Source organism: Chlorocebus sabaeus, chromosome 15 (assembly GCF_047675955.1).
Source record: "Chlorocebus sabaeus isolate Y175 chromosome 15, mChlSab1.0.hap1, whole genome shotgun sequence".
Lineage (NCBI taxonomy): Eukaryota > Metazoa > Chordata > Mammalia > Primates > Cercopithecidae > Chlorocebus > Chlorocebus sabaeus.
Window position 1 is genome coordinate 38537660 of NC_132918.1, and position 15770 is coordinate 38553429.

General features: G+C 33.5%; 1 protein-coding gene across 50 annotated transcripts in view; it reads right to left on the reverse strand.

Annotated features, from left to right (window-relative positions):
• Positions 1-848: 848 nt before the first annotated feature.
• The window catches only part of MBNL1 (muscleblind like splicing regulator 1), a 221851-nt gene continuing 206929 nt past the window's right edge, over positions 849-15770 (reverse strand). For 25 of the 50 annotated variants that reach the window (XM_073023507.1, XM_008008689.3, XM_008008668.3 and 22 more), the window contains 4 exons: positions 10948-10983; positions 10164-10258; positions 7164-7238; positions 849-4258 (listed from right to left, as the gene is read on the reverse strand). In XM_073023507.1, the coding sequence (XP_072879608.1) occupies positions 7182-7238; positions 10164-10258; positions 10948-10983 (188 nt within the window). In that variant the 3' untranslated portion in view covers positions 849-4258; positions 7164-7181. The remainder of the gene's footprint in view (positions 4259-7163; positions 7239-10163; positions 10259-10947; positions 10984-15770) is intronic. The other 25 variants (XM_038002718.2, XM_038002715.2, XM_038002709.2 and 22 more) reach the window with 3 other exon arrangements.

The following is a 15770-nucleotide window of genomic DNA, read 5'->3' on the forward strand; positions in this document are numbered from 1 at the left end:
ATCTTCAGGGCAGCTATTCTTTTTGACAAGCGGCACCCAGAACAGTTGGACCTACTGAAAATAACAGAATTGTCCTTTAGAACTCAATCAGTAACAGAACTGTATTGATTATGACTAATGCACCTATTTTTATTACAATAAATTTTAGAAAAAAAGGCATCAGCCTACAAATGAGCATTTGTAACCCTTGACCAAATCCCAAGTGCCAGTCAGCATAAAGTAGAACTAAATGATACAATGTGCATGTTCTTCATGTTGAAACTTTGGCATTCACTGGCTATCTGTAGAAATTGCAAAGCTTATATATAATGCCAGGACCCACTTCAACAAAATTTTTAATCCACCATTTAAGAAATTCACACACATACACACACCTCAGAAGTAATATCATGGCCTGGCTCATAGTGCATATGCATACATTCTTTTATCCCTCTGAAGAGAGTGCCATCATCTCTCCTGGACTGCCTGATTTCCAGTCCTAGTCAGCAGACGCAGCAGTCAGGCAAATAACATTTCTTTAATAAAAGATCATGACCTATAACTTTTTTTCTTACCGTTTTTCACCCCGACACTTAAAACTATTTCAATCGGCACTTAAAGTGTCAGACAGGGAAAGGCAAGAATTTCAGAAAACATTGGGCACAGGATGGCAATATATCCTGATTTAGATTCTTTCTCTCATTATCAAAGGATAATTAGTGAGAAAGACAACAAACGCCTTCCTTGCAGTTGCAATCAGTTAAAACCAGGTAACAAACTTGTACATCAATATGTTTGTAAAGATACATATTCATGAATACATCAAACTCGCAAAAATAATTTAGTATTCAATCTCAGATACACAAATATACTTAAGAAAGAGAAGTTTTATTAGGGCAATTTCACTTTATTTTTCCATACAGCAAAGTCAACTACCGCAGTAATAATAAAATAAGCATAAAACAAATTGCAGCCCAAGACAAAATACGTAATTTTAAGCAACTACAAGCAGAAAGTAAGTTGTGATTACATAATAGTAAAACCAAGCACATTTGTCCTTTCAGCAGATGAAAGTGGTAGGGTTGCTGATAAGTGCAACATTATTAACCAGCTGGAGTGAAGGCTGGATACACTAATTCTTTTAACAAGTGCCCATTATCACATTTTGCATTTTTGAGTGCTTCTGAGTTGAAAATTAAAACCGTGAAATTTGAACTGTGTTTTATTTTTCACCTGCTGAAAGAACAGGATCCTACAGCAATTAAAAAACAATCACATAACAACTATAGCTACAGTGTGCTGTTTGGTTTGCCTGTTTATGATTTAAATTTTGTGAAAGTCAATACTTGTTTTGAAGATTTTTTGTGAACAATAAACCACTGAAATTGGCAGAAACTGATCTGAATAATATATGTTCTTAGTATAGTTCTTTCTCTCTTTTTTTGTTGAAGTTTTAAACATGCAGTAGTTTTGAAAAATGTAAGGAATATCTGATCCATGATTTCACCTTAATGGTAGAAGTACCTGCTATTTTTGGTAATGATCTTCAGGCAGATTTGGCCCCATGGAGTTTTTGTCAGTCATGAGGGTTCGAAAGGATGGCGTATCTTTCCAGCTGAAAAAATCCTGGCAAACTACAAGCTGTCCACAAGAAAGCAAAGCAACATGTTTGAAGGGGTATGGAGTGCTAACTCTGTGCCACTTTTGCAAGCAATTTTGCTCAGTCTGTCATTGTATTAGCCTTAACAAAACTCCTTGTAATTATAGACGTTTTTATTCAAAATAAGATCTTACTATTATACAGGTTTCTCTCTTTTGACTATATACAGAAGTGCAAAAAGTCAACCTTCTCTCTAGACGTTCCAACATGCTAAATTGCAGCATAATCAACCCTCAAGAGTTTGCACACACGCTATAATTTTCATTACGTAAACTTTGAGTATTTGGATTATCAACAAAAAGTCCCTTGTTCTTTATTGATTATGCAGCTTATTTATAACAAGGCCTGATATTCAGGGATTTCAAAAATATTAAACAATATTTTAACATTTGAAATGGATACAGTAGAAAATAAATTTTATTCTAATATCTAGGATCTAGATCTTCTTATAATAACTAATTACAAACAAAATAAATCATCAAAATATTACTCAATTGTCTGCCAGGATTGTTGCGATAGCAACAACTTAACTTCTTACTTAGCAATGATTATATATTTATAAGATATCCATATAAAAGATCTTTGTTCTTTTAATGAAAACTAGACAAGAACTAACAATGACTGACATTCTTACACTGTAATATTAAATCAGTAAAATATAAATCATTTAGTTAACAATACGAATATTCATATGACACTACATGTAATTCAAAACTGAGTATGTTATGAAGGAAAAACTACTTTTTTTTTGTATTTTGAAAAATTCATCGGTAAAATCTAATAAAACAATAGTCTATAAACTGAAATGGTATTCAATTGTTAATAGAAAATGAAAATCTAATAAATGTAGGAAATGAAAAACTACATTTTAACAAGAAAAATAAGTAATATTCTATAATGTAACTAACTACAATAACATGTGAAGTCACCATTACTTTCTTAACACGATTGAAATTACATTGGTATGGGTTCCAACCCGTAATGTAATAATCTAAGGCTTTAATAGATGTACAGTACAATCAGTAAAATCAACATATCAGTCTTATATTAGAAAGCATCTCTCTCAAGCATAAAAACTTGCAGTAAACTTGGAAGTATGGAAAGTTCTATAACTGAACTTTCACTTCTCCCATTCCATACTATAACTACCAGTGACCTGGCCCCTACGTCAGCAATTTTTAGAACTGCCGAACAGAGCAAAAATATCCTTTACTAGCTGCGACATCCAAACCTCAAAAAAAGGAATTCCTTTGGATGATTCCATTCTTAAAAACTGAATGCACATCTATTTTTTTTTAATTTTGTAAAAGGCTTTCTAAGGCTATAAGCAGTTAATCTGAACAAAACAAAACAAAACAAAAATCACATATAAAATTCACCCATGTACTTAACCCACCCAATTACTAGGTTAATTAAACATTTCCCATTTTCATATTTTGGTTTATCATGCATCTGATGACAGTGCTGCTTTCTTCTTTGTTTAGAGTCACTATTTTGAATGTGACTGTGATGAAGCATTTAAGCAAACGTGAAACCATTTTTGCAAAGCATTTATAGTCTTTTGACTTTTGACAGAGGCTATAAATAGAAGCAAAATAATTTCCTCAAACATTTTTTGTTATTGTGTCTCAGAAATGGCAATCCCTTTTGAATAACATGTTATACAGTATAGTATGCATAAATATTACACTACAATGCATTAAAATAATTTTACATATATCTATTATATATATCTCCAGTATGTGTGAGTTTATCTGTATTGAGAGAGTTTGTGTTGTGCTGTCTATTGTTACTGTAAAGTTAAATTGGCCATTTCTGAGACAGCTTTGGTTTCAAAAAAAAAAAAAAAAGAAAAAAAAAGAAAAAAAAGAATGGTGCCCTTTGACTGATTAGTACTAGCAAATATGCAACAAAATGTGGCTCTGAAAACAATAACACTGAAGAAATAATACTCTAATTTGATGTACAGTCTATGGCACTTCATGAGAATCCTTAACAACATGGTACTTAAAGCCATGATGTGCTTTAAAATATACACAGTTGTGGTTTTGCTTGGCACATTCATCTCTGTCAGATCCCTCCCTCACCACGTCTTACAATCTATTACATTAAAAATATTACTCTTAAACAAAAATGACTGTGCATGCACGCTCTCATCTATAATGGCAATTTTAAATACAAGGTGCACCTTTGTTATTTGTAAACCTTGAAAGAAATAAACTTATTTTTAAAAAATTATATCTTGGTCTACAGACGTACCAATACATAATAGAATCATGGTTACACCATAGTCTGTCTTTTCAAGATGGCATGAATATATAGGAAACTAATTAGGTATGCATCTTTGAATGCATAACTCTGTGCTAGAAAAGAAAGACAATGTTGTTCTTTTAGACAGGAATATCACCTCAGCACAAATATCAATTAAATGTACAAAGTGTATAGGCAACAGTGTGCAGTGGATTTCCATGTTGTCTTTTCTTCTGGTTAACATGCAATATGTGGATGTCTTGTGGCTGAGGAACTTTTGTGTGTGTTGCTTGACGATATATACAATATGGCTAATGACCTCATCCTTTACTCTAACCAAGCACACTGTCCTTTCCTCTTTAGCATGATCTACAAGGGAAAAAGAGAGAATCTTTGTTAGAACAGATAGTATCTAAAAGCAGTTTCTAATATACATTTAATATGAAAATTTTCTTTTTAATTAAGCAGTATATTCACAAGTTATTATATCTTCATATAAAAAAAACCATTTCACAAGAGTAGACAGAACAAAATCTATCATCTCTATACGAACGAAATAATGTGTACAATTTAATAAAACTGTAGAATGTGCTAAAAAATTTACTAATCCTAAACTAAAAGTATAAAATACATTTGCGGAATCAAGGGGCATAATATACACAGCTCTTTTTTAGCACAATTGTTGTAGGGCAAAATTTAAACTTACTTCTTTTCTGCAGTTTAATAAGGTTTCAAAAGTAAAGGTCTGGTCTACAAAATTAAAATTCATGTCATATGTTCTATTAAACAAGATTTATTCTATTTGGGTGCTTGATTAGCAAAATGCAGGTTTAGAAAAAAAAGAATGATACTTTAAGTGATGGCTTTGGATAATTCAGTTTGTTGAACTTTTTTCTCCTAAAACTAAGAAAATAAAAATCATTCTTTTTGAATTACAGAATTATTACTCATGAATTAAGTTGTAATAGATACTACAATGTACTTGTGGATTAACAGTTCCAGTTTTTACAAGAAATTTGTTCTCAGCAGGGAATCTTTACATATATTAAAAGTATGCTTCACAATACAACCTTGAAAATGAAAGAAATCACAATCTAGTGACTCAAAAATCAGTTTAAATGTTGCAACTCCTCATGAAGATGAGCAACCATTTGTTAAATGAACAGAACATTAAATGCTTAAGCTTCAAAGACAAATCTACTGGTTTGCTAATTATTTTTAGAATTTTTTTTTCAACCTAGATTATTGCTAAGAAATAGAATACAGTTATATATACATACCAAACACACCTAATTGACTATAAGAGCTTGAAACAGATTGCTTTGGCATGTCAAACAAACTCTTCTTCTAAACCAACAACACTACAAAGTAATGCTGCTGCTTCTAAAAATGTGGCTATTGTTCAGAATCTGAACCTTTTTATCAGAACTGCTTTGAGAAAACTTATGAAATAGACAAAAATCAATTTTAATAATTCACGACTGCAGCATGTCTTTGGCAGTACTTTTCCGATTGAGCCTATCATTTCTTTCTTAAATGGCTATTGAATTCTGCCTATCCTCCTTTCTTGCATGGGCTTTGACTTTGTCCAGCTTTGCTACAGATTAACATCACAAGAGTTTCTCAGTTGGTTCTCAGCCACCATCGTTTCCCGACTTGGCACACTGTCCTTCTTTTACAAGGTCTTTACACCTCCACTGTCCTTAGAACAACACCCTCATTGTCCAAATTCATTTGTTTATGGATCCTGTTGGGAATAGCTGCTCTTCATCTTTGCTCTAAGAGAAATTTCTTCAAACCTCTCTTATTTTAATATATTATCCTGAAATTCCTTATATCTTTATCTTATTGTCTATTTATCTTTATCTCCTTGCCATGGTAACTAACACAATGTAGCACCAAAAACTCATTTGTAAATATGTTAATACACAGATAAAAAAAGGAAGCAACAAAGAATGGTCACCCATCTTAACCAATTTCAGTTTTAAGCATACTGTCTCTTTCTAAATATAAAAATAAGTAATTAACAAGCATCTGAGCACATGTTATAACTTGAATGCACGCATACTGGACAAAACGTATTCCTATGGATGAAAAATGGGCACCTTTGTAAGTATTTAAGATAGTGTTCTTAAAGACAAAATACAAGACATTTTAAAGACTAAATACAAGACTTTCAAACCATTTAAAAAATGTTGCAATGGCAACATTTTCAGTATTATATGATCCTCTGAGGTAACTACTTTAAAGTACCTAAGATTCATTTGAATATGTAGATTTGTGTGTACACATATATGTGATTATGTGTATATGTTTATTTAAAGTCAGACTCATTACTTTTTTTGTTTGTTTGTTTTTTTTGAGACAGGTCTTGCTCTGTTGCCCAGACTGGAGTGCAGTGGCACAATTGTGGCTCATTGTAGCCTCAACCTCCTGGGCTCAAGTGCTCCTCCCACCTGAGCCTCCTGAGTAGCTGGAACTACAGGAGTGTGCCACCATATGCAGCTGACTCTTTTGTATTTTTTGTAGGACCGGGTTTGACCATCTTGCCTAGGTTAGTCTCAAATTCCTGGGCTTGAGCAATCCACCCACCTTAGCCTCCCAAAGTGCTTGGATTATAAGTGTGAGCTACCACGCTTAGCCAAACTCATTATATTCTAATGCCCCTGTGTATGGTGGTGCATGGGATGAAGTGAGTACAGAGTCCCATTTAAGGTTTAGCCAAAGAATAAGAAAAAAAAAAAAATAATAAGTGATAATCTACACAAGAGGTCAGCCAAAATACTGCCTGTGGGCCAAATGTGATGTACTGCCTATTTCTGTAAATAAAGTTTTACTGGAACACAGCCACACCCATTTTTTACATGTGGTCTCTGGCTGCTTTCATGATACAATGGCAGAGGAGAGTAGCTGCAACAGAAACCATACGGCCCACACAGCAAAAATACTTACTGTCTGACCCTGTAAGAAAGTTTGCCAACCCTTGATCTATACCTTCTAATTACTTTTTGGTCATACGTTTTATGTTTGTGTTTATTTCCAATCAAAAATTTTAAAAATTTATTTTCTCTTGACACTTTGTATATTTAAGTGATATTAACATATTTGTTATAAATGTCTGATAAAATTTCTCACAACCCATTTAAGATAAAAATGTGACCTGTATATAAATATTTTCTCAGAGATTTTGCAAAATTTTAAGTGCACTATACGATTGCTATCTTAAAAAAAACCCACCACAAACATGCTAATATATATTACACAATGAACTTACTGTTTAGTGATGAAAATTCTACATCTGGGTAACATACTTGTGGCTAGTCAGATGTTCGGCAGATATTATGGGTATCTAGCAAATAAAAAATTATTTAATGAATGATCCATGCAAGCAAGCCAACAATCAAGAGATGAAAACATTTTAATATTAAATTTTTAAAGAAAAGTGAAATTCAGCTGTGAAGTGATAGTCCTTATCTGGTCAACATAACAGTAAGTTAATGTAAACTTAAATGCCAAAGTAGCAACTAACTTTAAAATCTTCATGTTAAATACTATTCTATAAATGTTACCAGCTTTTAGGAAATAAGATAAGTAAAACTATCAAAAATTCATGCAGAGCAGTAATTGAAAGAAGCCCTTTTTGTTGGCCTACACACACACACACACACACCCCCCTGTGGTTTCAGTTACTTAGTAATCATTCAGAAATCAGATAAGGAAATGTCTTGCCTATTTTTGTGCAACCAAATTTCTGACATTTTCGTTCAAATTAGGGTGTCTAACTTTTTTTTTTTCCAAATTAAAAATACCAGGTAAGAATTATAAAGCAGTAATTCAAAGAACTAGGTAAGAGCCTAAGTTTACTTCAGAACATATTTCTGAATCCTGATGGCACCTTTTATTGTATTTTAAATGGGCAAGAGAATTAGAGAACATGAGAGAAAATACAGTAAGAAACCAATATAGAGTTGACTTATTTCAATAGTTCCCAAAGTTAGAACTTCAAATTTGTAGCTTGATGTTTCAACCCGAAATTAATGGCTGCTAACCTGAGAGAGGCAGCACAATAGATTGAGACTGTCAGAGGACTGAAGACACGGGTTCTACCCCTAGAGATCCATTTACTGGCTGTGTGACCCTGAGCAAAGCAACTCATTACTCTATGCTTACGTTTCTTCTATAAAACAACACTAATCCCATTTCAGCAATGTTGTTGGGAGAATAATGAAATCACATACACAAAGGCATTTTGTTGCTGTTTTTTTTCAATTTAGACATCTTAGGCTAATTCAACATACTACAATCCACAGTCTGGCGTGTATATTAATATGTCCCTGTTTTATTTCCAGTTCTCAGCTGACATTTTTACACAATTTTACAGCATTGGCAAATGGCACGAAAATGTGCTCCAAGCATAATGAAGCTTCTCATACCATTTTTCCTGCTGCTGCAGGACAGGATGTTGCACCCAACAGTGTAGAAGCATCAAGGATGGGGCTGTCGAAACATACCAAGGACCTTCAACACCAATCGATGCAGATGAAGGGCCAGCTATAAACTTCTGCATGCATGCAGGCTGCATTTTGTGGCATCAGCTATTTCCAGCATTGCTAATGTACTGTAGGCATATACATATGTATGTATATGTAGATATAATATATGTGTGTATATATATATCCATTCCCTTTTCTTTCTTTTGGTTGTCAAATAGTATGAAGACCCAAGATTATGCATGAAATGGTCACAGCACAATGCAAAAAGTAAAGTGTCCCCTACAACCCAGGTGGCCAAGGGCATGTTGAAATTTGCTCTGCTATAGTTCTGCTTACACCAGCAATTCTATGATCATACATGGTACACGCATGAGAGTTCTTTATCACTGATTTGCACCACAGATGGATTGTATTGAATCCATCGCGATAGTTCTACCAAAGATTACTTATTAACATGCCACATATGCACCATCTAGCATTCTTGTAAATGAGTCTGATGTGTTCACATAAACCCAGGGCTATTTTGACAAGCTTCTGAAAAATTAATGATTCTTTGCCAAGAAATGTTTAAAGCTTGACTGAAACGTTAAATTCATTTTTGTATTCTGATTTGGAAAGTTTTGAATGGTTGTACTAATAGCTGAATGTTCTTCATCAACAGTACGTGATGTATTTTAGAACAAGGGTGGCTACTCCTCACAGTAATAACAACAAATCAATGTCTTAATTGGTCTTCCCTTTCCAAGGGGGAACATGTTGATTCTCATCTGATACTAATTCTTTTGAGACTCATTTGACTACATTTAACCTTCACCTGTGGATTATCTGAAATGTGGCTTGGCTCTATTTTTTTTCATACACTGTCAACTCTATTGAAGCCCAAATATATTTTACATAAATGAAACCTGAAATCAACCAGTATTTTCTAGAAAATATTTTTAAGTAGAATCAGAAAATGCTGGGTGAATAAATGTCAATTTTTAAATTTTAAAATATTTTAAATCATTTATTTTTAAATAGTTATTGTATATCATAAAATTTAAATTTATGAAACAAATCCCTTTCACTTGAAAGTACCCTGCATAATTGTTACTCTATAAACTTGCATGGAATACAGAATGATTGTCAATTTGCCATACTTAATTTCTTTTCTTTTCATTCATAAATCTCCAACATTTATGCAGGGTAATTATAAAAATAAGAGCATTTAGGATTTTTCTTTCACTGAAAGCATTGAGAATAAAAGCTTAGAAATGCTATACACAAACAATTTGTTTTGAATCTGCTTATTAAATGATTCAGATTATAATGAATTTATAACAAACTTATTTACAAGAGCGGTCATTTGTGGCATGTGTAATACATTTAAATATTTTACTTTCTATTAATCATTTAGGCAATAACTAAGAAACTGTATATACCAAATGTTTGAAATAAAAACCTTAAGATGGCCTCTATTTTTGATTGGTCAAAACACCTGCAAGATTGGTTGAAACCAATGAGAATTGCTTGTGTAAATATCATTTTAGTAGCTTCAGAAATGGAGCTGCGACAACTTTGGAGCACTTATAAATGGCATAAAAGCATTCTGCTGCTCATCATAGAATGTGTAGGCCAACAAGAGGTATCTTTGAAACCCCATGCTTATTAAAGCACCCTCTACAGCCCTCACGTACATACAATTCCCACTGACCTCAATGGGAAATCCACATGCGTAAGGGCTGTTGGATTGAGCCCTATTAGAGTTGTTTTTTAAGAAACAAAGCTGTAAATTAGCAAACCTGGTTGGCTGTGGCTGTTGCAGCGAAGGGAACACTTGTGGCAGATGTTGTTGCTGCGGACACAGTGGCTGGCGTAGCACCGTGCACCATGGGAACTTTCGGAGGGAAAATCATATAAGCGAACATACAGAAGAGTGTAGCAATATGGAAACCATGGCAACATGGAAGAGATAATTGGGCATGGTATTTATCACAGCAATAAGCCATGTGACAGGACATCATCACCAGCGAGTGACATGCAATCACAGCGCAAAGCAGGACAACATTCCAAGGAGAGAAGGGGAGGAGGGATGAAAGAGAAAAAAAAGGGGGAAAAAAGCTTGTTACCATCAAATCAAGAAAATTGACACAAACAGGCTTAATATGCTAAGTCAAAAACAAGAATTTTATATAGTGTTCATAGTCAGACATTCAAAATCTAAGTCAAAATACAAGTATTTACTTCATATATACAGTTATCTGTTTGAATGAAAGTATTTTTTTCTCATTTACTATTATAAAAATATACAGTATATTACTTTCATGAAATAGATTTTTTTTACACACCAGAACTCATAGTCCAATCAAAATCCACCAAAGGTGACTAAAGGAAACTCGTGTGTGTAAAGAAAACGTTTATGTGAGTCCATGTCAATTAAATAGAAAATGGCATTTAATTGACAGGTGTTAGTAAAGGGGAAATGGACTTGCCCAATAGATATAAGTTAAACTTAGCAGTGGATTTTGAGGGGCTGTGAGGTACACCATAGGTTTAAGATAATCAAGAAACAAAGCTGGCACCTACCAACACTTGTAGCGGGTGTCATGCACAATATTGAGCCTGCCCATCATGCATTGCAACAGGAAGGTGGATTTGAAAAGGGAAAAGAATTAAAACATCCCATCACACGTGTAATTAGAAAATTCATTTGAACAAAGAAGAAAAATTGTTATTATGGGAACAGTGGCATGTAACTGTCAGCACAATCAAATCATACAATAGCACAGTGATCAATTAGAACTAGTCTCAAGTGAAGAATAAAAGCCAGTTTAACTGTGTGCTGGTACACTTTGTTTCTCTTAATTGTTGCCTATAAACAAAAGTATTTTGGAAGTAATTTAAATCCACTTAGTTCTTTTAAAAATAATATTGTAATTTGTTTTGTTTTAATCTGATTACTAACCATCTGGTCGTTTTGCTATTTCTGACTTTAACTTATGAATGCCTTAACATTTTCTTTATATCAGGCACATATTAACTTATTAAAGATATTATTTATTATTAAATACTAAATAATTCAATGTACAAAACTGACTTAACAATATAATGAAACCCAAACATTCATTTTCATTCTTTTTGTTTTATTTTCCTGTTCATTGTGGCAGCAACCACATAAACACAAAAGGGGTTGTGATTATTCATACAGGATTTGTATTTGGAGGGATGCCAAGCAATAAATTTTACATAAAAAAGTGAAATTTCTGCATTTCCTTCGTTTGAAATTAAAATGTAGGAAAAGCCTTAAGGGGGAATATAATTTCTTATAAATATCAAATTGGTTTACTTCATAGTATCTAGGAAATCAGAGTGGTTTTCATTGCTGGTTCAGACCTTCAAGACTTCTGGGAGTAGCAAATGTTCTACAAAATTTCACACACAAGAAACTGCTAATTAGACTTCAATAAAAACCTTGAGTGGGAGATAGTGAAGATACATACATCACATATGGGGTGTTAGCACTGATGCTGACAATTGTTCAACCATGATAAGCAAAAATAAATGTTGCATATATAGATAGTCCTTGTTCTCTTTGACATGTAAATATTGAAAATTTAACTTATTTGACCAAGTACAAGGCACTTTCCCATATGCAGAACCACTGTTCTTTCTATGGGATTATTTTAGAATTCTACGTTTTAAAATATCAAAGTATTTTATATTTCTATCTAAATCTTGGCATATCCTGTTTAAATACTAGCAGCATCTGGGACGAACATTTGTTAGAAAAATATCTGCCAAATGAATCTTGTCAGAGATGGCCCTATAAAATAAAGCTGCCATTGAGAAACTCAACTTAAACACGGATTACTTAACTGGCATCCCTGTAACAGCTGCAATTAGCTTGTCATCAGAATTAGACTGTGGGCACAGTGATCAATGATTAAACTCTGTAATGAATCTGGGGACACATCCTATCAAGTGGAATAATATTATATTGACAAGCATTAAGACCCTTGAAGATCTCTGTCATTTGCTACTACTACTGAGTCAAAGACTTGTGAAAGACAAACAGAAACAAGCCAGTAATAACAAAGAAGTTATAATAATTTGAGGCAGTAGAGCAAGCAAAACTTAATACCAGATCTACATCTTATAAAATCATTACTGTCTTAACGGTAGGGTGAGAGAATTGGAAAAGAAATGATGAATGATAAAGAATAATGTGATAATTAAGTAATATTAAAGCCAGTTTAAATATTGTACAGGTTATATGTTTCATTATTTATTATTATGCTGAGACTTGCCTACTGTATTTCATCCCATGCAAAATTAAGCCTGCACATGCTGAAAATGAGTTAACCTTATACTATCTCTCTAAAACCCTAAAGCCATTATGATTTGAATTTTAGTTTGAGTTATCTTCCTCATTACCATTATAACCAATGCACACAGTTTTGAGAGGGATTTGCAGCAAATAAACATAAGGCAGCAATGAAAATACTAGCCAGGGTGCAATAACTCACAAATATGAGGACATAATGCTGTAGGACCCACTTACCAAAAACGAAAATCACTTTTGAAATGACCTTGGTTTCCACCTTTACTTTACATGGGTTGATTTACTAATAATAATGCGCAAATGGCCAATTTAAATTTTTCCTCAATTTTCAGCACAAAGCAAAATTTAAGTGAATGTATTTGTCCAATTTCTCCTACAAAGATATTTGCAGAGCAGAATGGGGTGCCTCTAAGAAATGTGTTATTTTAATTGCATGACTTTTTAAATCAAAAATTTTAAATGATATGTAGTAAAATGTAGGAAAAACTAGGATGATAATTTACAAATAAGATGTATGCATACTTAAAATTACTCGGTATAGAAGGGAAATAAGTAGAAGGGAGAAAAAGAATTGTAATGAAGATTTAGTTGGAAGTTAGAATTTCGATGTAATAATTCAGTCCTATTTAGGTTGATTATAAGAAGTATTAAGCTGATTAAGATCTTCTAAAAACAGTGTATATCATTTTAAGACTCAAAGTTAACAATCAGTTGGATTATTCTCAAAATTGGTATCCAAATAAGCAGTACCTTCTTTATTTTTATTAATTATAAGTAATTTACTAATATACATAATTATAAATTATTAAATGTATTAATGATACTAAATGTGACAAATCTTTTTGTTTTTTCTTCTTTCTATAAACACAACCCTGCCTACCCCTGCCCTTAGACCTACACCACCACCTAAGAAAGTTTCCTGGCCTTTTGTTGCCTTATTCTTGGTAGAGTTGTAATACAAGCCAAAGTTGAAGTTGTTTAAAGCAAATGTATTTTCAGAACTGCTAAAACTCAAAAGCTAACATTGATTGAGGGAGATATGCTAGAGAGGGAGACAAGAGGTGTGATTCTGAAGATGGTAGGTAAGCAAAAATCGTGATTAGGGCAGAGAAAAAAATTCCTCAAGATTGAAGTGGCAGGCAGTGTGCAGCTCCACAGGTAGTTGGGTAGGTAGCCTGTTCTTTCAGAATAGCCTTACAGACATCAGGCCCTCAAGGGCATGGGAGCCTGGAGGGCATAGACAAGGAAGCCTATATCCAAGGCAAGCACAAAACCTCTGGAGTACCTGTCTTCAAGAGCTCTCGCAAGCATGGACAATGATCATATCAGCAGTGAGCAGCTGTGACTGATGAATGAAGAATGCATAGTCTGTCTGAGAATACTAGACTGCACAGGACCTCCATTTGAGGTAAGGTCAGGAGAGAGAGGGAGCTGGGGGATGTCCTGGATTCCCAGTAATGCCTGTTATTTCTCTCAACTCAGGGAGACAGAGATCAGAGTTCAGAGCTAGACTTAATTTCAATGAAAACAAATGGTGTAAAGGAAAGTGGTATTTCTTATACACCCTAATTTCTTGAGTGAAAATTCATACCTATAATATATATAGATCCTAAATTATGTATAACATCTACAAATAATCACTCTGGTCCTGAAAAGGGAAGGTTAAAACAAGTATATATCTAAATTTGAGAAAACAAAACTTCAATATGAATTTAACCTAATATTTATATTTATCTTTAAATGGGGTATTAAGTGTGAAACACCATGGAGTTAGGTGATCAGTAAGGGCTGCTTCCACTCTCCCAAATCATTTTTAAGGTCTTCGTGTAATAAGCTCATATATATTGAGAGATTAACCAAGTCAGTCTGACTTGAGTTCAAGTTGTACTTAAATCTAAACCTTACAAAAGCTGTTTAACTTGGGGAAAATCACTGTACCTTACTAGGCTCCAAATTACTCATTGGTAAAATGAAAATATTAATGCCAATCTTTTGGGCGTTGTAAAAAAAAAAGAGATAATATATGCAAAGCACTCAGTGCAGCATGAAACCAGAGCAACCATTCAATAAAATGTAACTCTTTTGAACAAAATGTGTGAAACAATCTGGCCTAAGGCAATACGGAATTGTAGGGCTTGGAACTGAAGGGTACAGTGTGTGTCCTATCTAAAGGATTTACATTTAGTTTTCATGCAAACACTCTTAAACAAAAATATTTCTAGATACTAGATTTTACCCTTGGGCCATGAGTTTGCAATCTTTCACATAAATACTGGTATGCAGTGGCATACATTATTGAATGAATAAATGGAAAGATGGGTGGATAGATAAATGGGGGGATGAATAGATGGATGAAAACAGAAGGACAGAGGAAGGGAGGAAGGAAAAAAGGATAAGAGAGGAAAGGAGAGGGGAGAACAGAATGATAGGAGGATGTATGTATGTATGGCTGAATGATGCTTAGACGGGTAATGTCCATATTAAATCCAATTCTGTTCTTAAAAGTTAAAGCATGCAGTAATTTTTCTTAGTTAGCTAGCTGGCTTGTCACTGAACCCTGATCTTTTGCCAGCAACCTACTCTGTATACGCAGCCACCTGCTCTAAGAATTTAGCTAACCATGCTTCACTGTAATTTGAATAAAATACATCTACACATCTGAAGTTATCATTGAAGCAACAGACTATAGACATCTAAAATTCTGAGCTGCAAAAAAATAAAATAACTCCATTTTCTTCCCAGTTCCAATAAAGCCTTCAAAGTGTACCTTCCAAATTATTAAATTGTGATGAGATTAGATTCCTTGATCATCTAATTCTGTATTATTTGTCTGTAAAACAACCAAACTTTGGAAAACGGAATTCCTTTTCTCCCAGGTATTAGACATGAGATTACATGTGAATTTGTGGTTAAGATACATTTCCGTTAGTTTTCAAAGGGTGTTTTTTAAAAACTGAATTGACAAAATTTAAATATTGAGAAATTTCACATATAAACTTACAAACATCCAGAATATCTGGGAAAAAAATCATAAGACCTAGCAACACTGTATGTCAGGGCTATTGTG